The 23,443-nt window shown below is 46.3% G+C and overlaps 1 protein-coding gene across 7 annotated transcripts in view; it reads right to left on the bottom strand.

The window, feature by feature from the left end:
• Positions 1–23,443, bottom strand: part of RERE (arginine-glutamic acid dipeptide repeats) — a 366,623-nt gene that overhangs the window by 53,037 nt on the left and 290,143 nt on the right. For 4 of the 7 annotated variants that reach the window (XM_011368442.2, XM_011368444.2, XM_011368443.2 and 1 more), the window contains one exon: positions 2,531–2,611. In XM_011368442.2, coding sequence (XP_011366744.1) covers positions 2,531–2,611 — 81 coding nt within the window. Of the gene's footprint in view, positions 1–2,530; positions 2,612–2,975; positions 3,073–3,375; positions 4,593–23,443 lie in introns of those variants that run through there. The other 3 variants (XM_011368446.1, XM_011368448.2, XM_011368447.2) reach the window with 3 other exon arrangements.

Below are 23,443 nucleotides of genomic sequence, written 5' to 3'. Positions count from 1 at the left end.
CCTGAACTTCCAAATGAACAGCTCAAAGGGGACTGCCACAGCTGAGAGATCGTCAAGTACTATAGTTACTGGGAAGGCCAAGAATAGAACACAGGTCTGCTGACCCCGGTACCCATGCCCAATCAGGCGTGTTCTTCTGGATGCTGACACCCTTCTGAAGTTTCAAGTCAGTTGCAAATAGCAAAGAAATGAGTTAATAATTCTGGCAAATAGAGAGAATGTGGAAAGTGTCAAAGGATTTGCTATAAAAGGAGGCATGACCGTATGAAGATTTCTACCAAGGAAGTTTTTCAACTAAGAACACTGGTGCTTGTGTATTTCCTCATCTTCTGTAGCAAAGAACCTTTGCCCTCCCCTCCCTATGAGTTGTGAATGATTAGCTTGCCTTTGTCGATAACTAAGGAAAATATAAGAAGAGTACCTCCCCCAGCAGATTAGAATACTTACAAATTTACCCTTCGACTGAATTCCTCCAATTCTACGCAGAAGACAGCAGAACACTAGGAACAGTTAGTCAGTGTCACCTATGATAAATCTTTCGGTGCTGCAAACAACTCTCCCATTAGCCCTGATGGTCCTGCCCTGATGAAGAGGTTGGAAGCAGGAAGGCTGCTGGGTGCCAGAGAGGGGGAGAGGTAGAGAGGAGCTGTGTGACTGGGAAGCTGAGATGGCAGAGAAGTAATGGGGAAGGGTCTCAGGCAAGAGGCACCTGAAAAGACCAGAGAATGAGCTCAAAAGTTTGGTGTAAAGAGGACTTCTCTGTGGGAGAGAAAGGCTACTTGTTGAGTTTGACACCATTGATAAGAATAAGGGATAACCAAGAGTAAGAAGAAAAACAGATTCAAAGACCCTCATCTAAGTTAAAGGTTGGCATTTCCAAATGCTAGACAGATTTCAGATTTAATGCTTAATCCTGTTATTATAAATTTATTTCTTCAAGTAGAAAGATGAAATAATTGGTGAGTGATATCTTGTATCAAATGCTTCACAGTTTGCAACTTTTAGCAGAGCACAGGGAGAGGTAAAACTTGAGTTGAGAGGTTATGATCTGGCCCATCACATCAGGTCAAATCTGCTCATTAATCTCTCTCATTTTCACTCAAATTTAGTTGGCCAAACCAAAATTTCTACACTTGGGTGAAGGCACTGTAGTTTTAAAAAGTGCTTATCAAATTTCAAATAACTGAAATACTCAGAAAACTTTAAAGTATTTTTTTCACTGTTCTCCATAAAATACCTTTTTCCAATCTGGTCTAGGAAGAGCAAAAAATGAGTTGGTTTTATTCACTGATTACACAATATATTTTAACATCTGTATTCTTTTTTTTTTAATCATTCTCAAAATGATCCATCTCAGCATATTTAGATGTATAATATATATTAAAAGTTCAATCTAATTATGATTGATTGATGCAAAACCCCAATTTATAGGAGACTATACTGGAAATCTCAGACCTGCCTTCCCTAGGAGTTATTGCTGTTAAGGTACTATACAGAAAAAGTGTCCAGAAAGAGTTTGTTTAAAAAAAAAAAAAAAAAAAGAAACCAATGAAAGAATCACAATCGACTATGAGGAAACCAATGAGTAACACCCAATAAGAAAACAGACAAACAAAAAAAACCTCACAAAACAACCCAGCTACTTTTATGAGTATTTTTCATCTCTCTCCCCCATCCCACTCCCAGAGGGAATGTCCAAGTACCCCCTTCACCCTACCTCCTGAGGGCGCCCTAATTACCAGGCTCTGCTTCACCAGAGTGAGGCTGGTCCTGCTCCGCCCCTGTCCTCACTACTCCTGGGCCTAGCTAGAGGGACTATCCCCACCCTCCTCCAATAGCACCTGTAGGACACTGCAGATTAAGGAAAGTGAATCCCTTGCAAATATTCTCTTCATATAAACTTCCTCAGCAAACCCTCCTACCCCAAATTTGGTAAGAATACGCTAAGATCTGACTCTCAGCTTTGTGGAACACCAAAGAAGTTTTTTAAAGTCTCGTTTAAGAAATCTACAGGAATCCTTGTGTATCCATCAAATGAAAAGCGCAAAATTTTACGACCGAAAAATTTAAGAGTTAAAACTACTCTTTAAAACATAGCAACATTAAATATAGAAAAAGCTCCCCCTTCCAAGTCCCAATAGAATTCAAAGTATATGAGCTACAAACCACATCAACCAAATCTGAACGAGTGATAAATGACAGTTCCTATTTCAGCCACTGTATTTAAAATTAGATGTTAACTCCCCAACACCCCAGGCTGCCCCCCCACCCCGCCCACCACCCTGTTACCAAAGACGGTTCCGTTCTTAGAACAGAGGTCCACTTTCTTTGGGGGAGAAGCATAATCTGTCACTTTACTATCTCGACTCACGAGCTCAAAGTGGAGAAGTAAAACGAATCGGATCCGGGAGGCCGGCCCGGGTCTGGGCACCGCGCAGGGTTAAAGGAAACCATTTCATGAGACGGAGTGCGGAGAAGCAGCAGAGCGGCGAGGAAAAAACCAAGTTACATAAAGTCCAGCTGTACTCACTGTCTCCTTACTGGGGAGCAGCTCCTTCCTAATTCTGAAGAAGTTCTTGCCGTACTGCCTGAGCCCCTTGACGAAGCGTTTCTGTGATAAAGAGAAAAAAAAAACAAATGGGATGTAAAAACCGAAAACAAAACAGGATGTCAGCAAAGCGAAGATATCTGCAATCAGCAGAATAACCAGCACAAAAAGCCCTAGCCAGGGAATACTGACTGCGGGGGATTCAGAAACAGACCTGGGGCTCCCGGCCAGGGCAGGCCCGCGACAGCCTCCATCAGAACCCCAACCCACACCCCACAACGCACACACGCTTAGGGAAAGGACATCCTGTGTCTGAGGCTAAGAAGCAATCTGTGCCCTCTGTGCCACCAGTCTGTGCACCGGTCCACCAAGGCGTAAACAACAAATATGCCCCGTGGTTCCACAAAAAGGCACAACTGCTTTCTACCTGAGAAGGGGGCTTCTCAGAGCGCCGAGCCGGAGGGAGGGGACGGAGGGGACGGAGGGGACGGAACCAAACCTGGAGACTTCTCCCCAGAGGCACCCTGGCGGGTTAAAAGGCCCTTCCGTTAATCCGAAGAATTCACCGCCAAGGCACCGACATCGCGGAAGCCCACTTGGGGCCCAGACCCCAGCCGGCCTGCCCCGCCATCTCCGTCACTAAAAGCCACTTCAAGGCACCAAATAAAGAACCACCAGCACAGCACCCCTTCCTTCTTCCCGACGCCCCTCATCGCCCGCCCTTCCCCATTTCCTTAGCAGTTTGGAGACTTTCACTTCGTCCCATTCCTTTGGGGCAGCCCCTCCCCGCCCCAGTGAGGGTAGCTCCCGGCTCCCTGGTCCCCAACCTCGGGGCTGGGGTCTCGAAGCCCCGTGGCGCGTGGCTGACCCCTGTAGCACCTCCCGGCAGGGTGGGCGCGGGGGCGGCCGGCAGCCACAGGTACGCGGGGCGGGCGCCAAGCGCACCCACGGTCCGGGGCTGCAAGAGGCCGCGCCTGTCACTGGGCTCCGGATGCAGCTCCACAAAGCGCAGGGCGGGGGTGGCCGGGGTGGCTCAGCGTGTGACCGTGGCGCGGCGCGGGATGCGGGGGGCGCGGGGCTGGGGCCACCGCCGCCACCGGGGGAGGAGGCTAGAGCGCGGGGCTAAGAGCCCGGCGCGGCCGCGGGAGGCTGCAAAAGACGGCCTGGATCGCCGCGCTGCCCGCCAGCCCCACACTCGGGCCCCCACCCCGGGGCGCCGCGCCGGGCCTGCGCCGGAGCCTCCCGGGACCCGGGCGCTGGGGTGTCGGTTCCCTCCTTCCGAACAGCAGGAGTAAATCCGGGCAGCAGGGCACAGAAACTTCCTCCCTTCCGCGGCGAGAGTGAGCAGAGGGGGCCCGCTGGGCTGGGGCCGCGCTGGCTCTCGCGGCCCTTTCCAGGCCGCTCCGTCTCCAGTCCTCTCTCCCGGCGGCCAGAGTCAGCAGCACGACGGCCGCACGTCCACCAACCCCCGGATGCGAAGTAGGGGCCTGGCCCCGACGACCCCCGCGGTCTCTTCCGGCCCGGGATTGTGGGCGGCCGCTCCGCGCGGCCCAGGCATTAGCCTGCACCTCGCAGGGCGCCGTTTCACAACTAAATCACCGCGGAAGCTTCCCAGCCAATAAATCACCTGCCCACCGGGAGCAGAGTCCCTCCCACTCCCCATGTTTGAGACCAGCCGGGCAAATTCGGTGAAGAGCTAGGCTTGGCCTGCGAGACCTGATCTGCAGTCTCCTCTCCATTCCTAGAGTCTCTGCATTTTTAGTTTTCATCCCTTTCTAAGATATGACTCATCATTGTCAGTTTTCAATATATTTCGTATAGTTCAAAGGAAAAGTCTGTCAAGGCTCAAAAAATAAGCAGGCTCTCTTCTGGGCCGGAGAACAGTGCCCTCTGTGAGCTGGCAAAAGTGTCCTTTCTTAAAAAGATCAACACGCATCCTGGGCTCTGGGCAAGGCATCTCCGCCGGGCATGGGAAGAGGAGCACGGCTGCCCTGGGTTCGAGGCGCTCCACCGCAGGCTAGAAAGCAGGTCGATCTCTGGCCCTTTATAAAAGCATCGGAGGAACAAAGGGTGGTGGGTGGGGCTAGGAGAAGGAAGCGACTCACAGGGCTGAGGTCTTAGAGGAAGTGACAAGGAAGAGCATGAGCCTGCCAGGTGGGCTCCAGCAGGGCTTCACGCGGAGGAGTCGGCCGGGAAGGGCGTACAGAACATTCTGGGAACTGCAAGGAGGGCAGGCTGTGCAGAAGGGAGTGCCATCAGACAAGACGGAAGTGGCAGGGAAGGACCCGGTTGCAGAGAGCCTTTCAGGCCAGGGAGAAGAGTTAGGTCCTAAATGTGGCCCCGCAGAGACATTTAAGCATGAATGTTCCAAGAAAAGCCTGGGTAAGGACTGCTGTGGCTGTGGCATAGCTGTGGATTAGGGACAGGCTGGCTGCTCTACAGAGACTAGTTAGAGAGGCTGGTGACAGCCCAGGCGTGAGATGAGACGGGCCTAAACTCAACCTCGGCCATCAGAATGAATGCTGCTTCATCCACTCTATAAGTATTTACTGAGCACCGAGCACTGGGAGGAATTTAAAAGTAGCCATGGGCTTTTATTAAAACTGCAATTCATTTTTAGCAGGTAAGATAAATGTATGTGAAGTCATCACAGAACCACCTGACTTAACTCAGCCAAGTGCGGAGCAGTGAAGCGTAGCTCCTCAGTGCAGCAAGGGAGCCACGAAGAAGGGTGGACTGTGCTGTCACGGAGGCGGCCAGGCACGGGCCAGACACGAAGAACAGAGAGCACGTGGAGAGGGGGAGGGGCTGCGGAAGGCCTTCCACGAAAGACAGAGGTGGAGGACGGGAATCGGGTTACAGGAGAGGAGGGTCTACACGAAGTTGAGGTGGGTGGCCCGGTGTGAGTCAGGCGGTGGAATGCCAGGACCATGCAGTCTGAACGTGGGCCTGATGCCAAAAGATGCGAAGCGGTTTCACTAGGAGGCGGCGTCTGAGAAAGACGAACGCCGGAACAACAGGGCAATGTGGTGCAGCTGAGTAAACTTGAGTTCTGTCTGAGCCAATTCTTCTAGTTATGACAAAATCCTCTGACCACCGTCCATTCAACTAAGAGCTATTATATGCCAGGAGCCTCACATATGTTAATTCATAATCCTCATGACCTACTAAAAGAAGTCCTACTATTATCTCCATTTTACAGACAAGGAAGCTGAGGCACAGATGTGTATGCATAAGTAAGCAGACCAAGGTCACCCAACTCCTCAGGGGCAAAGACAATTCAAACCAAGGCTCCAAAATCCATGCCCTGCACTGCCACACTCTCTGTGAAATGAAGACAAGAGTCTACAGAAGTAACCATTTTCAGTCACGGTACCATTATCTGTGACTCTGCCCTTTTCTGTTGGCCCCAACATCAAATCACCAAGTCCTCAGTATTCTTCCTAAGAAAGGCCTTTCGATGCCCTCCTTTCTTGCCCAGTGTAGTACTAGTCCCGGGCCAAGCCCTCACCTCCCCTTCCTGCTGGCTGGTCTATTAACCCGCCTCCCCCATCCAGCCATTTACAATCCTCTGCAAGAAAACTTTCAAAACCAGAGATCTCACCATGAGTCCCACCCATCCTGTTCTCCGCCCCTACCAAAGAACAACTCTCTGACCTATTCAGGGTGGTGTTTATGTCCCTTAGACCTGAATTCAAGGACCTCCAGTATCCAGTCCCTGTCCCTTTCTGACTAGATGTCCAGGAATGCCAACTGGCCCACACTGCAACTGTGTGAACTCCAGACTCTGGGGTGTCTTTTTTACTCTCTACAGCCTACCCAAGTTACCTCCAGTTTACTTGAAATCCAAGTTCAAGTCCTTCCCACTCCAAAATAAAATTCCCCTGACCATTCTCCTTTCCCATTTACTCGGCATTTACCTGTATAAGGTCTCATGTACTGATAGGGTCTATAAGCTCTGAAAAGACAGGAATTGCATCTCACACCACTTCGCCTCCCTACAGAATTAGGCAGTTGTGGCCCTCAAGTTTCTGATACATGAGTAAAACAAACCATGAGATGACAAGGGCCTGGGCTAGGGCAGTCACAGTGGAAACAGACTGTTAAAAGTCAAAGGGTCCATTTTGAACTCTGATAACAGAGTTGATGTTCTTGGCTCCATGACACTAAACTCCTCTGGTTTTCCTCATAACACAAGGCTTAATTCCCTATTCAACCTCTAAATGTTGGACTCTCCCCAAGGCTTTGTTCTAGGCTTTCTGCTCTCCAAACTCCTTCCCAACATACATCCCACCGCACCCTTGGCTCTAAACATCATCCAAGATCCTCATGATTATTTCTATGGTAAACGTATGGTCCCAGCTCACTGGCAACGCTTGCTTGAATGTCTTATAGACATTTCAAACTAACTGCTTTCAGACGTATGGGTTTGACATCTGGTGGTGAACAGAGACCAGTTGTCAATGTATTTCAATGACTATACTATCAAGTGCAAAGCACCACTGTCTCCACTTTTTAAAAAAAGCTTCATGTGGCCTGTACTGTCATTTCTCTATGGAAAGCCACAAGGCCTCAAAACTGGTAAAACATCTGCTTCTCAGAGACCAGCCTTTACCTTGTGGTTTACCAGAAGTGCAGCGTAGCCTTTAAAATCGAAACAAAGCCAACCCACTCCGAGCAGTCAATGATCAGAACAGGTCAATATGTTAAATGGGTTTCTGAGGCCATCCTCTCCTTTCCCTGTTACTTCATCTCTCTTCAAATGAAGACCCTGAAGTTTTTAAGACTTTAATTTAATAATTAGCACAATCTACTTACAAAGAGAAAGATAAAGGCATACCTCGGAGGGATTATGGGTTTGGCTCCAGACCACCTCAATAAAGCAAGTATTGCAATAAGTGAGTCCTAATCTTTTGCTGGTGGAGGCTCTTGCCTTCAATTTGTAAAAAACGCAACATACTTGAAGTGCAATGAAGCTGAGAATAATAAAACGAGGTACGCCTGCACTACGAGCTTCTAAAAGACCGTTCACAGACATGGTCTGTTTCTTAGCAGCCTTCCAGCAATCGAGCTGAAATTCAGTATTTCTAGTGCTGAAATTCAAGGCCTCATGAGTTATTGCTCTGTCCCTTGGCTTTTCTCTCTCTGACAGTGTACAGATATTCGGATGCTGGGACGTCAAGGGTGAAGGAAAAAGAAAGAAGACTGCAGTCACTTAAAAGGCGGTGACTTGGGCTGGGCCACTGCTCCTGGTGCTGCACAGCCCTGCTTTTTACGCTCCACAGACTTGTGGTCTGACTGCTCTCAGCTGTGTGAGCTGAGGGTCTTGGGGTGTTGGCACTTGTTTCTCTGGTGCTGTGTTTCCAGCCAACCTGACTGTGTTCCTTGGGGGCAGAAAGCAAGTCCTTTTCTCTTTCTGTATCTCCACAGCCAGATGAGATCCAAATATAACTATAAATTTATTTATGACAAGGAAACGGTCCTTTGTTTTACAAACTTAGTTTGTGGTTGTGCTCTAGTTTTATTTACTGAAATACATTTTGACATATAACATTGTATAAATTTAAAGTGTACAACACATTAACTTGATATATACTGTAATATGATTGTCACTGTGGTGATAATTAGAACCTCTGCTATGTTACAGAATTATGCTCCAGTTTTCAGACAAATTACTATAGTTTTCTATTATTGGACTAAAACTTATCATCATCATCATCATCAGGAGTTACCTACTTATAACTACTTATAGAAAATATTTAACTCCTGGCTTTAAAAAAGCAAGTTACCTGAACAGAGTACTTACTGTTAAACTGAGTTTAACAGAATCTAGAAAGTTCTATTTCTCATTTTTGGTAAAATGGAAAGAATTTGAGGTTTAAACTCAGAAGTCCTAGGATACAGTCTGCTCTTCTGCTCCATAAAGGAAATTCTGACATGGCTGTTTGGACACAGCCACTTTTGAAATGAGAGATACTTAATAGAAATAAACATAATTGGGTCAAAATGCAATAACATTTTACCCTATGATAATAAAGTAATACGTTCAGAAGGTCCTCATGCTGTCGCTGAGCCAAGCTCTGTGCACATGAGCACTGAACGCCTTACTGGCCTGGCCAGGTGCTGACCCTCTCCACCTGCAGGGTGGCAGGGTGGGCCCAGGGCAAGCAGCTCCACTGCTGTGTGTTAGGATATAAAAGGGTGGGGAAAACCACCCTACATCCAATAGGAACAATGGCTACGCCTGAGCGGTGCTGGACAGGCTGGACTCCGGCTTCAGGGCTCCACAGGCACTGACTCATTGAAGCATCACAACATAAGCAGGAACCACTACTATCTCCATTTCACAGATGGAAAAACTAACCGTATGTCACCAAATCCCTGGACCAGGGTGGAAGGGCAAAGGGTGACAAATATAAACAACCGGGAGCCTCAGGGATGGGGTGAAGCCTAAGAATGGAGTCGGGGCAGGGTGCGGATCAGGGGTATGATGGACGTCTGTTGCCTGAGTTTGAATTTCAAGATTTGAAGTGTTTTCCCCCAAATCTATATATAAACAAGGCTATATTCTTGTAACTTAATTTATTCTTGCCTCAATTTGTTCACCTTTTAAACTGGCCCTCAAATACCCACCCTACCCATTTGAAAAGAATTATTCTGCATATTAAAAACTGGATAGCACAGAGAAGGGTACTGGGCTGAGAGTAAGTCCTTCAAAGAATAAGGTGTGCTTATGTCCCTCATCTGCACGTGAAACCCCAATATGGCTCATCTCAAGTGCTGGATCTGACCTGTGTGTGCAGCAAAGAGGAGAGGCAGGGACAGGGGGGCGGTGCTACAGAAATGGCTAAAAGATAACTCTGCATTAACCCCTGGCTGAGAGCTTTCAAAATTAACTCCCTCTAGTGAATTTTAACTAGTGTATCACAGTAAGAAACTCACCAGGACTTATGAAAAGCGACTTATACTGTCCCTCTACATAACTGTTTGGAAAACACAGTAGGTATTAAAATGATTCCCACTGTGAAAATGGCTCCTTCTGCTCTACCCTGTTTGCTGCACAAAATTTTATGTTAATAATATATTGCTTCTCGGGGGACTGAAGAGCAGGCAAATCTTCAAGTAAGCAAACCACAGTCTCAGCCCCACGCCCCGCTTGACAGAGATGTGACAGTGTCCGCCGGTAAGCCAGGCATGGAGTAAGAGGAGCCTGTCCGCTGAACAACAGTGGAGATGTGTCTTAAATGTGGGCCTGCTGACGAGCAGCAAGGTGGAAAGAGAATACTGATGCCAAGCAGAAGACATGAACGTCTTTCCACACATCCGCATTACACAGTGCCTACCTGCTCATCGGGGGCTCTATCGGACTCATCATCAGACGAGAACCTACAGCTTTTCAGCCACACAATCCTGCATGTTATAGATTCCCATCACCCCAGATCTAAAACACATTTCCTGCTGGAGGTATACTATTGATGCTGCTTCGAAAGTATCATTTGGTGTTTGGTTGTAAATACTCAACATATTCATGAAAGGGTGATCTGAGTAAAGCACTACGTTTTTAGTAAATAGCACCAGAAGCAATCTGTGAGGAGACATGCCAGCAAGCCATGGTGGGCGTTTCCAAGATTTCTAGTGTGTTGCTCCTGATTTCTGCCGCCACTCTGTAAGCACACTTTGAACTTACTAGCATTTTTACAAGATAAGCGCAGTAGTTATACTCAAATTTTTTAACTGTGCAGGAGGTCGACTCCACTAAACCCTGCGTTTGTTCAAGGGTCAACCATAGTTAATAGTTTCGTTAAACTAGTTATAGTTTTTAAAAAGCAAGCAGGATTACCATTTAAAATAATAATCGCATTTTGATAGACGTTCTCATCTCTCTAGATCTGACATTATTCTCTAGCTCAGACTTGTACCTACACTCTCTATTCAGTGTGACATCTTCCACAGTCTCAGGACGCTACAATCTCAACATGGACACTGGTGGGTCCTAGACCACATCCTCCTCCTCCGGGGTCCTCATACACTCTCCAAGATTGGTGTCTCTGGGCCCATTCTACAGATGGAGGAACTGAGGTTCAGCGAAATTAAACAACCTACCCCAACCCATAGCCAATCACGAGGGGTGGAGAAGTAAATGAGACTTCAAAATAGGATTAATAACTTGAAATCAAGGTACAAAAAACATTCTTTTGTATCTACTCATACCAGGAGAATTAAAGGGTATATTTCTTTCGTTAAAAAAACCTCGGAAGGAAATTTTACATACACTCACATACATACTTGCTCTGAAGCAAGAGCATGTGTCAGAGATTATACACTGAATATTTATGTTTACATTTTCCCCCCAAAATGACTTGGCTTAGAGTGCATGGCTCTGCCACTAAGTGACTGGATCCCTTATCAGGGGCCCAGCCCTTTCGCAGGGCTTATGTGTGCCAGTGTGAGATGGGCGTTGGGCCTTCTATGGTCTATGATGCCTCCGCAGTGAAGTCTCTAGTTCTCCATCACAAGGAGCCGCGGTGAGGGAAGCAGCCTCTTTCCTACATGGAAGCAGGACAGGATGGCCAAACTCTCCCCCAAAAGACACTCTGCTAATGCACAATATGTTTTGTTAACTGTCTCATCGGGAAATTCAGAGGGTTAGTCAAAGATACCTTTAATGTTAAATAAATCCTAGTTTTAGCAAAAAAGACCTGTTTCCTCACCTCAGCCCAAAAATATTCAATGGCACTTACAACAGAAGCCCAGATCCAAGCTTGTCCATTTCTAAAGCGAGGCCCATCTCGGGTCAAACACCGAGGCTGTTTTGCTGTCATGGAGGGGTAGGTGATACCAAAGCGGGAAGTCCTCCTTCCCGCTTCCTTTGCTTTCTAGTCTTCCAAAGACCACAGAGTACAAGAAGTAAGACAGGTAGGTCTAATGTGATTCGTCTGCCTTCCTTAGCGCACAAGTATCGTGATAATGGACAGCTCCCGGTTTCAGTCACCATTTCATCCACCCTCGGTCCCCATTAAGATTAGCTATAACACAAAGGGTGACTGTAGTGCCAGGTCTTCAGGTAGCTGAGTTTGAGGTTACCAAGAAGAGTCTCACAGTCTTCCTATTCCAGCTAACTCCTCTGCTGATGAGCTCCAGAAATGTCTACAAAAGCCACGCAACTGTCAACTCCACACTCACTGCCTGCCACATCTGCTAATGGTAGAATCAGAGAATGTCAGAATTGGGAGGGAAGCTTCAGAGCATCTTAGCTGGTCAAAATTTATTTTATAGAAAAAGATCATATATTATTTAAAGCAAAACAAACTAAAACATACCCACGAAAGGTTTCTATTTGTGACAGACTGCATTTCCATCTCATCCCACACGTTGCTCTTGAGCTTTGGGTGGACTTTTGAAACTGTCTTGACCAACAGGACAGAAGTGACACTGGTTGACCTCTGAGGCTGGGGTGTAAAAAGCAACACAGCTTCTGCTGGGCTCTCCCTCTCCAGGCACGGAGTCCTATACCGCCGCCTTAAGAGGTATGGCTACCCTACAGCCACCGTACGAGGGAGACCACCTAGGGACAGAGATGCCGCAGAAGCTCCAGCTGTTCCAGCCCCAGGTATCTGAGTCTTACTAGCCCAGACTCTTGAGTGAAGGAGCCTTTGAGATGACTCCAACCCCATCTACCATCCGAATGCAACGTCGGGAAAGTCCCCCAAGTCACAACTGCACAGCTGAGCCATTTCTAAATTCTCATCCCACAGAAACTGAGAGATGATAAATGACCACTGTTGTTTTAAGTTGAGGTGATTTTTACAGTTGGGGGCAATTCATTATGCAGCAATAAAAACCAATATGAGGTTCATTACGAAAACCACTAAAAACTGCAACTACAATGTTAGTGAACTATTAATTAATTAAGTGAACTGGCAAACACTCTTCCGATCAGACTCCTCGATCTGCACGCCGATCACTCTCCACAACCCTACTATGCTTTAGCACCTTGCTCTTATTACCATATGACGTGACATGATATACATGATCCTAAACATGAGGAAATTTGTTCACTGCTATAGCCCAGCACCTGAAACAGCACTTGATCAACAACCACTGCTTGAATGGATAAACAAACATTATCTGGGGGTGAGCAAGCCTGGTCTTCCCAAAACCCTATTTTGAACTTCCCTGTCATTTGCCTTCTAGCTTTGACTCAATGTCTCCTGATTATGTGTTCACCATTAAGTTTCTAACTGTCTAATTACTTCTTACAAAATTATTTAACACCAACTTTCCTGTCTATTCAAATATACAAATCCCACTAGAGAAACCATACCATCTACTCCATGATGAAGACGATGATTAACTTTTTCAATGCACCTGTGTGCTAAACCCTTCCCAGGTGGTCTCAAATGTCAAATAAAATTACTCCATTTTTCATTCAAAGACCACAAGTTCAATAGGAAAAAGACCTTATGTCAGATGGTTTACATAGCAACTGGGCCCACTAGCAAAGGCCACTGAGTGATCCGATGTATGTCTAGCCATGTGCACCCCCCCACCCCCTGAGCCTAGATGATTACGTTGAGTATGCTGAAGCCCTTTCATTACGGCAGATTCAACAAAGCATCGCCACTGGGTGAGTATCAGAGCACGCTTCGATGCATTTCAAGTCAAATGAGAACTGGCTAGTTAAGCAGCAGCATTAACAGATACAGAAATGCTGCCAGCTAAATATCTCTTGCCAATTATGGCTGCCCAGCTACACCCAGATTAAAAATAAACCAACACTAATAACAGAACCCAAGTGGGCATTAGAGGTGCCTCCTCTCCCTGAGTTATCACCATAGAGTCTTCCCATAAACATCCCTGTGAAGTGGCTAATAAACAAGTCATTGCAAAGTTCATCTTCTTTAACAAAGTAGATCTCAACATAAGAAGAAAGAGGAATACACTGAAAAAAGAAATGTGGCTTGTCTACAAGTTACAAGGGAACAAAAAAGTAGGAATATTTAGTGAGGAAGCCTTTTGCAAAAAAATGTAATTGAAAGAGTCAAGATCAGTGGCTGCCCAGTAGAGACTGAATGTGAGTCACAAACGTGAGCCGAATATGTAACTTTAATTTTCTAGTAACCATAATTAAAAAAAACAAAATTAATTTAATAAGAGAGGAGCTTCTCATGCCCATTTTAACGTATAATATATCTAAAATACTATCAATTCAACATGCAATCAATATAAAATTATTAATGAAATCGTTTACATTCTTTTTTCATACTTGGCCTGTGAAAGCAGCGTGCTTTGTACTCTCACAGCCCCTCTCAGCTCGGGTGAGTGTGTTCCAGTACTCAGCAGCCCCACGTGGCTTAGTGGTTACCGAATCAGACAGCACAGGACTAGAACGATCCTTACCTCTTTTTTGTAAAACATTAAAACACCCAAAGCACTAAAAGTTTTCTATTAGGGAGGTAAAATAAATATATGGTTAGAATTATGGACAATGGTATCATGTAGTCCTAAATGAAATAAAACCGTGTAAAGGCCTGTTATTTCAAATTAAGTAAAACCTGTCTTCCAGAAAAACTCAACCAAATCTAGAAGACGTTACGATCAGCCCCACTTCCTGACCAGGGGAAGCTGAGGCCCTGACCAGCACCAGGGGCTCCTGGACTTTGTTTTCTCCTTCACCACAGCGTGACAAGGGCCAGGGAGCCTCATTTAACTTTGTTCACTTTAAAGGATCTCCAAATAGGGAAGAAAACCAATTATCCCTGTAGGAAATGTAGAGGGCTGGAGGAGGGAAGCGTCTTTCAATGACAGAAGGTGATGCAGTCGTAAGGCAGACCCAGCTCAGCTCACCACTGGTCACTGTTTTCTTTCCATTATAGGCACCAGGGCTGGTCTCGCTGTCCCCATGCAGGACAGCCTCCACAAGAGAGTCTCCCAAGGGAAAGTCCCCACATCAGGGGCTGGTAATGGAACCCACCACGAGGCTGCTCTGCTGGCCTTTGTTTGCAACAATAGCTCTCCCATGATACCTCGCTCCTCCTGAAAATATTGGCATTGAGTGAGCATGAACACAGCTGTGTGTAAATTAAACACACAAACAGATTAGATCTGTATATTTATAAGGAATACAAACATACTAATGGTGTATTTACATACACAGTTGGATATATTGGGCTGCATGCAGAGTGGAGTTTAAGTTCTAAAGTATTTCCTTTAAATTTTACAAAAAGAAATGCTTAGCCTGCTAAGTCAGGCTGAGATTCTTCTGCCCCCTCCTCCCAGGCAGAGTGCCCTCCCCAAGTAAATTTCTCTTTACCCTCATTTGCAATACTGGAGAAATTATTTGAGGCTATGAAGAAGAAACCTCAAAAAGAGCTTTAAAACTCACTTTTATAGTAAAAGTACATCAATATGGGATAATTTTCACAGTTAAAGAGCAATAATGATAAACTGGAGGCGGGGGGCGGCCAAGAAGAGGCAGCGCAGGCAGGAGCCGACGTGGGGAGAACCTGAAAGCTCAGCATTAACTCGTCCTTGACGACAGCGCTCCCCTCTCCGCACACGAGCGTGCACACGCACGCAGACCTGCCCATGCACCTGTTAACAAGCATAGCGTAAGGCAGGTCTTTGGATTCTTCAGCGAATTTTGAAAAACAGGGAGAAGAGCAATCGGCATTCTATGCTCACTGCATTAAATCCAGAATACAGACACTGGCGCCAGGAAAGCTGGGCTCTGGTTCCAGGCCTGATTCTATCAAGGCTTCACAGATGACCCCAGGGAAGCTATTAACATTCCCTGGGCTGAGTTTCTTTCTCAACAGAAAGATGGCATCCCAAGTATCTTAATTTACCAAATAAAAGCACTAAGCTTGAAAATGTTGAGTGTTCCAGTGAGATAAGAGTAATAATCCAAGTGAGCTGAAATACTGACCTATACATAGGTGGAGAGACACAGAGCAACAAGCTCACTGCAGGCCTTAATTTTATCCTTTATTTTTACAACAAAACCCTCTACCTGATATACTTTGTCTTTTTTCTTTTTTCCTTGATGTGGTTTGTATAAACTCCTGGTTTAAAAAAGGAAAAAAGGTCCATTTCTGAGGCTTGGGTTTACCGTGCTTACAGCTCCACCAATAAATCATCTCCCAATCTGGGCTTGGAAAAGCACTGGCCACAGTTTGATTGCTCCAGTCCCAGGTTGCCAGGCAACCAACACGAGGGGGAAGTCTGAGAACGGCTGACAGATAGCCAAGTGGCTGAAACAACAGACTTCTCTCTGTCAAAAATGTGTTTCAGAGAGCCACTTCCCCACCTCTGCTCTCTGCTAAACACTACACGATTGTAAAATCAAAATCAAAAGGCCACTGTAATAAAAACACTTCCTGCTCAATTACTAATTGTTAAAAAGCTGTGGGGAGACCCGAATCGCACAGTGTATGCAACAGAAATGTGACACTGTAAATGAGATAAAGTCAGCAGCATGCGAGAAACCTGATCTAAATGCAGCTCTGCAGCTTCAAGTCAGGGGACCTGGTGTGTGGAGCAAATCGGCTGCCTAAGAAAGCACCAGGAAGAAAATAATGAAGGCTGAAATGTTAAGGAAACAAACCAAAGAATAACTAAGAAGCCACACGTCTCCATTACTTAATAATAAAACTAAGAACATTGTCGATTGTCGTGAAACACAATCTGGAGATAATGAAAGTTTTCTCCCTCTAGATGGATTTCTGGTGGTAGAATAGGGGCAAAGAAGGTCAATGACCTTGGGAACCATGCACTCAGATGGGTTGACGCTAAACTGGATTACAGGAGAACTAATATCCTTCAGATAATGCCTGACACCACCAGGCCTTAGGTCTGACAGTCTATGCAACAGTTTAAACACTGACGGTGCTCGCCCGGAGCCAGGAGCCTTGTACCGCAGTCCGGCTGAGTCAACTCCACACAGCAACCTTCCATGAAACCGCTGCATTCAAACTGTCATCCAGGACGCTTTGGAAACTACCTGTGGTTGTTTGGAAGGGGCCAGCACTCAGAACACAGTTCATCTTTTTTTTTGTGCCATGGACCCTTTTTGGCAGCCTGGTTTTTAAATTCCCAAAGTAAAATACATGGATTAAAAAGGAAACCAGTTGTATTGAAATCGAGTCATCAAAACACTAAAAAAAAAGGTTAATATATGTACTTTATTAACACTAAATGACGAAATCTCCCAGAGGGTGTTGTGGGGTTTTCTGGGGGTGTGGGGATTGTTTCATTTTGCTATATAATAAGAGTTCAGATTATAAACCCCTGGAGGGCAAAGACAGTAATTTATTCATCACTTAAAACACCAAAGCAATGCACAGCCTGGTTCTCTGGCCAAAGCTGACCAACTGACTGAAGCCTGGAAGATGTGCGCTGGGCCCCCAGGCTGGCCTCTCCACACAGCCAGGCCAGACCCTACGGGGACCTGACTTGCCTTGAGTTTTCCCAGGGCCCAGATGCAGGCCTGACCATCAAGATTCGTAGGTCTTAGTCTACAAACTGAGGTGTGCAGACACAAAAGTCTTTCTTAAGGGCACACGGACTCAAGTAGTTTAAGGAATTCACGTCCAAACCCAAGCCTTCACTTCCACGTGTCTTCTTTCCTAAAATTCATGTGCCTGAGAAGGCACTCCTGCCAGGACGGTGCACGGCTCCCCCTTCCACCTCCCTCTCTCGATGGGCCTCTTCTCTCGTCACACACAGAGGCACCCTGCCCTCCCACCTGGAATGCTCCAGGCAGCACTGCCTGACGCAGAAACTCGCACCAAACAAAGGGTCACTGCAAAACACTGCTGTGGATACTGACACAGTGACTAAGTCTAAGGTCATGACAAGAGCCTTCCTACAAGTCAGGTACTTTCTAATTCTTTGCTTTCAACAAAATTAAAGGAGGTCTCATGGAGGTGTCATCCGGGAGAGTATTAAAAATATGTCCGATGATAAATTATATTTTTGTCATGATGGAAGAAATTCAAATAATTAGGTAACACTGAAAAACTATGATTCTAACTTACTCGTTCATGTGAACAAGGTTTTTGATCACTTACATCCACAAATAAATGAATAATAAAACTGGTACAGAACATGGCTTCGTTCGAACAAGTAAAATTCATCCAAGAACTAATGTGTTTAAAAAACTGAATCCATCTTATTTCCAATAAATCTTAAAAAGTTAAGATTTTATCAACATTTACATCTTGTTTTGATCAACGGTGCACTAATAATTGTTATAGCGTAATTATTGGCGAGAACTTTTCTTCTAACACTTAGATCTTTATTTCTAAAGGAAACAATGGCATGAACGTGTAGAGATACACACGCTTTTGCTGCAGGGAGAATGAAAGGGTGTTCCGACAGCGCATTCCCGAGCACAAAACGTTTGACATTAGGAATGAAGTCTGTGAGTTACATAAATTAAAGGGGGAAAAGATAAAGTGTAAAATTTTATTGCTAAAAAGAAGCCCATTCGTGTGTTTTTAAAGTAAGTGATAACGGCTATAAATCATAATGGTATTCAAGTTGCACTGTGTATATTTAAGAATGATGGGGCTGTGTTATTTTCAAATGTCAATATTTACAATATGTAAGAATTACATTCTTATGCTGAAAGAAGTATATAGGAATTTAAACGGGAGGGAGTGTGTGGCTTTAACAAAATTCTCTTAGGGGCTTCATGGCGGGGGTGGGGGGGGAGAATTTTTTTAATTTTTGTATCTGAAAGGAAGACACAGGAATTCCTGGGAGCACCGAGCACGCTTCCACATCTCAGCTAGATCAATCAGACTCTCATTTTACCTGGCAGAAGCCAACCAGAGTTACCAAAACCACTGTCTAGAACCAAGACAGATGACACCACTAAGGCTCTTCTGTGTAACTGCTGCTCCACCAAGGTAAAGACCACTCTTTACTGGCGTTTCAGAGCCGGTTGCGGCAATCCTCTGTTCAAGAAGAGCGAAGAGCTCCAACCCCTCGGTGTGCCAATTAAAAGTGCCCGGCGACCTCCACTCTCTCTCTCCAGCCTCGGCTCCCACCCCACCCAAGTGTTTGGATTAGAAGGTGTGTTAGAATGAATTCTGAGGTGTCACTTCAGCTCATGGGAAGACAGTGCTGTGTTAAACAACGTCTACAATGAACAGGAGGAGGAGGGGAGGGCTGGTGCTGCGGATCTGCCACCGCGGTCTTAGATCCAACTGAAGCCAGGCCCCTGCTGTCCCCTGAACATGCCCCACTCTCTCCCGCTTGTCTCTCCTGACGCAGTATCCTGCCTGGGGACCCTGTGCACTGTTTCTGTAGGGCTGTTCTTGGGCTGCACTAACCAGAACAAGTTTATTTACTTTCTCATGCCTACATTTTGTCGCCTCCTCCATGCTTCCATCTTTCTGTGTGCCACCCACCATGGAACTTTGCTCATCCCACCCAGCACTATGTCTGGGCACCCAAGTCCATCGTTGCCATCAAATCTCTCTCCTGAGGTGGGGTGGTCCCGTCTGGGGCCATCTGGCAGAGTCCTTTACACATACGAATCATGTTTTTTCAAGGACAATTCCTATTATCAATAACTGAACCTTTCAGGGCCGGAAGGGGCCTAATTATTTAATTAATGCTCATGTTTCTTAGAAAGAATCAATGACTTGCCCAAGGTACAGAGTGACCGGTCCGAGGCACAGACGCAACCAGAAACAGGTTGCCAACACTTCTGTTTCCGACCACCAGACTTTAAGTCCATTACTAATGCAGTGGTTTTCTACAGACAGATGAGGTGTTATCTAAGAAAAGTAGAAGTGGAGAGAGAAGGTGGAAAAAAACCAGGAGGAACTGGAGTTTCTTGTTTTTGAGGAAATCACAAATCAAACAGTAAAAGGACACAGTGGTAGCACACCAGAGGGCACCGCACCCCCCTGAGACCCGGCTCAGCCTCAGCCCTCCCGGCCTGGCAGGGCACCCGCTCTAACTACAGGCGGGCGGGGCTGGAGGGACTCCCAGCTCCGTCTAGGAGGACTAAGTGGGCCTCAGGAAGGACGAAAGAAACATTCTTTATAAACGAGGAAATGAATCATCAACCCATCAAGCTCCTTCATGTCTTCCTTTTTTTTTTCTTGTGTTAGGCTCTCAGGCCTGTTTGATAAAATTTCTTATACTGAGGAAGCATCGAAGAAAACAAAACCACGGTGACCTCTGAAGAGAACTCCACGGGCCACACGGAGTCCCCTCTGGGCTTTGCCACAACTCCGTCCTCTCCCCCACCACAGAGATTCATCCAAATCCACCGTAAGATGGTCAGCTAAGGCTTTAACGAAAACCAGATCCTCCTCTAATAATCTTCCCCACCCCATCCAAAAGTCATGAAGAAGGTTTATAGAATCTTTTCGGCATTTAAAAATATTCTGTTACTGGGTCCTCTATAGTGGAAAATGCATGTCTGTGCATGACGAACACACGGATTTTTACTTCAGCGACTGCCATTCGATTTTACTTCCGTAGCGAAGCTCCCATCTCTCTCTTCTTCCAGCCCAATTCTGTCTGTTTGTAGCTCTCAAAAGTTCCTGAGTTCCGGAATCATTTATCTGGTCCCGACAAGGAACAGTTTGTAGGTCACTGAGACATGATCCTAAAGATCACCAGATGGGGGTTAAGTAATTTGAATGATCAGAAAAACATACATCACGCTTGATTAACTGACTCCAGTCATGAGAGTCATCATTGCCCAGAGTGACTTACAAGAACGGAAGTGCGGGATGTGGAGCTGCTGCCCCCCTGGAGGATGCATCCTCATCCTCCTCAGAGTCACCGCTGCATGTAACATCTTCCTACCTACGTTAGTTTGCTTTTCTTTGTCTGTTCCCCATTAGAATTCAAGCACCACGAGAACAGCACGTCCACTGTGATTTCTATTTCCAGAGCTTACACGGTGTCTAGCACACAGTTAAATGCTTTACATCTGTTGAGTGACTGAGGAGACAAATAGCACAATATAATCTGGAACCAGCGTTCCAATCTGTAATCTTAAATTCTAAATATTCTTCCATTTACAAAAGCCCGTCTCCTCACCACTTGCCTGTCTTCGACCTCTACATGTTAATTCAATTCAGCTCAATTTAGTATTTAATGGGCCCCACTAGGAAGCAAGGCCCTGCAAGAAATGGGCTGGCCCTTAAGAAGCACAACACGAGGGTGGCTCCATAGTACGGTGGTCAGCACGTCTGCTTTACATGCAGAAGGTCCTGGGTTCGGACCATGCCCCGGGTGCGCCAGGCCCCAGGTGCTCACCTTGAGTGTGTGGGGGAGACGGCAGCATCCACAGGTCAGGGGTGGAAGAGAGGGGAGAATTAAAGAGGGTGGGGGGAGCACAACACGAGGGCCAACTCTCAGTCTCCCTGCTTATGGGACCCACAGTGACCACTGACCTCCCCAGCCTTTCCCGTCGCTCTCGTCCCAGCCCCTTCTTCGGACCAGGACCCCTTCATATGACGACTCCCCCATGAGTCTCTTCTCACTCTGCACTGTTAATCCCGGCGACCTCGAAAGATCCTGGCTGTTACTCAGCAGCTCTGAGACCCCAAGCAAGCTAATTAACCTCTTCAAGCCGTCTCCTCAACTGTGAACTTGCGCTACAAACCAGAACGCTTTCCTGTCTTTAGGCCTTTGTTTCTAACTGCTCCATCCACCTGCATCTTCTATAGCCACTTCAAACTCAACACTCACTCACTCTTCTATTGTGCCGTAAAGCGTGCACCCTGGTTTCAGTTTCATTAATGGCAGTACTAGACTCCTCTCTCTTTTACCAAAACACAAAACCTGAATGACATCTTTCCATGTCTTCCTTCCTTCCCACCTCCCATCAGCGAGGCTTCTCTAGAGAGGCCATGCGGTGTAACGAGAGCTGGGCTCTGGAACCAGGAGGCTGGGTTGGGAAGCAGGCTCTACGACTTGCTCTGGGACCTCAGGACAGTTCACTCTTGTCTGGGACGCTGCTTCTTCATCTATAAAATGTCAATAAATGAGTCAACTCGTGTCAAGTACTTAGAACAGCATCTGGCATAAATAAAGGTCTTGCCTCTCAATCGCAGTCTCTCCTCCGGCTTCTCACCACCTCCACCTCAGTCTTTCTCAACCCGGCCGCACGTCAGAACCCCAAGGCACTGGCTGTACCCAGATGGACTCAATCAGAATCCCCAGGGTGGGACCCAAGTCTCTGCTGTGTGTGTGTCTAAGTTCCTCCTGTGATTCCAGTGTGCAACCAGGTTGAAAACCACAACTTACACACTTGGCGCTCTCAACACCTCTCACCAGAATCTCCGTCCTCGCCCGGTCCTACGGTTCTCAGGGCCTGGGATATTTTAAAGCTCTCCAGGTGATTCTGGTGCACGGGCAGGCTTCAGACCACTGATTCTCTCTCTATCCACTTTGATTCATCATCCCATGCTACTGCCAGATTAATCGTTAATGATGGCCACAGTTTTATCATTACCCACATTCAAAAATATGTAATTATTCCTATTTCCTATTAAATTAAACATGAACTTCTCTTCCCATAAAGAGTGGGTGGCTTTGAATCAGCTAGCTACCTTATACACTCCCCTATCCATAGCTTCATTCAAACTGGACAACCAGCTAAGCAACCACCCACATTCCTGTATGCCTTTGGTCTTCCATTAACCTCTATCCACTCTGCCTGGTGAAATCTTATCCCTCTTTCAAGGTTCCTCTCAAATACACCTCCCGCTCAGAGCGCTTCCCAATGTCCTGTCCGAGAGAGGAAGCAGCACATGCATCCCATGTCCCCTGTGGACCTGAGCACGCTGTCAGGAGCAGAAGAGGCACTCAGAAAGAGTTTGCAGCTGTGTAGCTGCCATCTCCTCTCTAGGTTGCCTATGGCGACAACATCCAACTCAAGTGCTCATTTATACCCACTACCAAAATCAGTCAAGGATGCCACACTGCCAGGCAATTACCAAGGTTAGTGGTGGCTCCTGCAGAGATCTTAGCAGTTAAAGAACAAACGCAGTTTATTTGCCTAAAGTCAGCAATCAGTTCTTTTCCTTGTTGGATAAGAGAATCAGTACTGCTTTTTTCAATCTTGTTTCTAAAAAACTAAGCTAAATATAAAAAAATATCACTTGAATAACAGAGCAAATCAACAACAGAACAGAAGGTTCGACTAGAGGCAGCATTACAACAGTGAGCAGTGGTTAAAGGATTTCATAAGCACCAGAGAGCAGGTATGGAAATGCGGTGGAATTACATTCAATATGGGGGCTGGGGGTCCATCCTCTCTTTTTCTCCTGGTTTAATACTTTTTAAGGCAACTCTAAAGTTGGTTATCCAGAAACAGACAGTGTTTGGTTTCGCACGCTAAGAACCCACCACACCTGCTGCAAAGACCTTCATGGGATGGAGAGTGTCTCCCCTGCTCGTGCATATCCTGGTAACAATGGAATCCTCGAGGGCCTGATTTCAAACCAGGGGAGGATAAGACGGTGTGATACTTACCGACTCCTCTCAATGTGTGAGCAATGCAATGATCCGTCTGAACGTTTGCTTAAAAGAGAATTTAGATGGATCCTTGGAAATGTCTAATAGAGGGATGTGAGCTGACTGACTATAAGGTCAGAGTTCTAACAAGGAAGACAGCTACCCAAGTCAGGCTGTCCTGCGCTGCTGACAGAAAGCTGGCTGTCCCAGAGGGTGAGCCGGGGCCAATTTCCCGACTTTTGTTACTGCTGAAAGACTGGAGAATTCCATTTCCATGAACTGGACTGAGAGGGAGGATACTAAGTGGTCACTGTCCACCCCAGTCCTAAGCTGCTCTGGGAACCGGAACTCTGGCCTGATGAAATCGAGGGTCCCAAATGGTGTTCCACTGGGAACATG

This window comes from Pteropus vampyrus, unplaced genomic scaffold (assembly GCF_000151845.1).
Source record: "Pteropus vampyrus isolate Shadow unplaced genomic scaffold, Pvam_2.0 Scaffold142, whole genome shotgun sequence".
NCBI classification, from domain to species: domain Eukaryota; kingdom Metazoa; phylum Chordata; class Mammalia; order Chiroptera; family Pteropodidae; genus Pteropus; species Pteropus vampyrus.
Note: the sequence above shows the minus strand (reverse complement) of the source record. Positions and strands in the feature narration are given on the sequence as shown.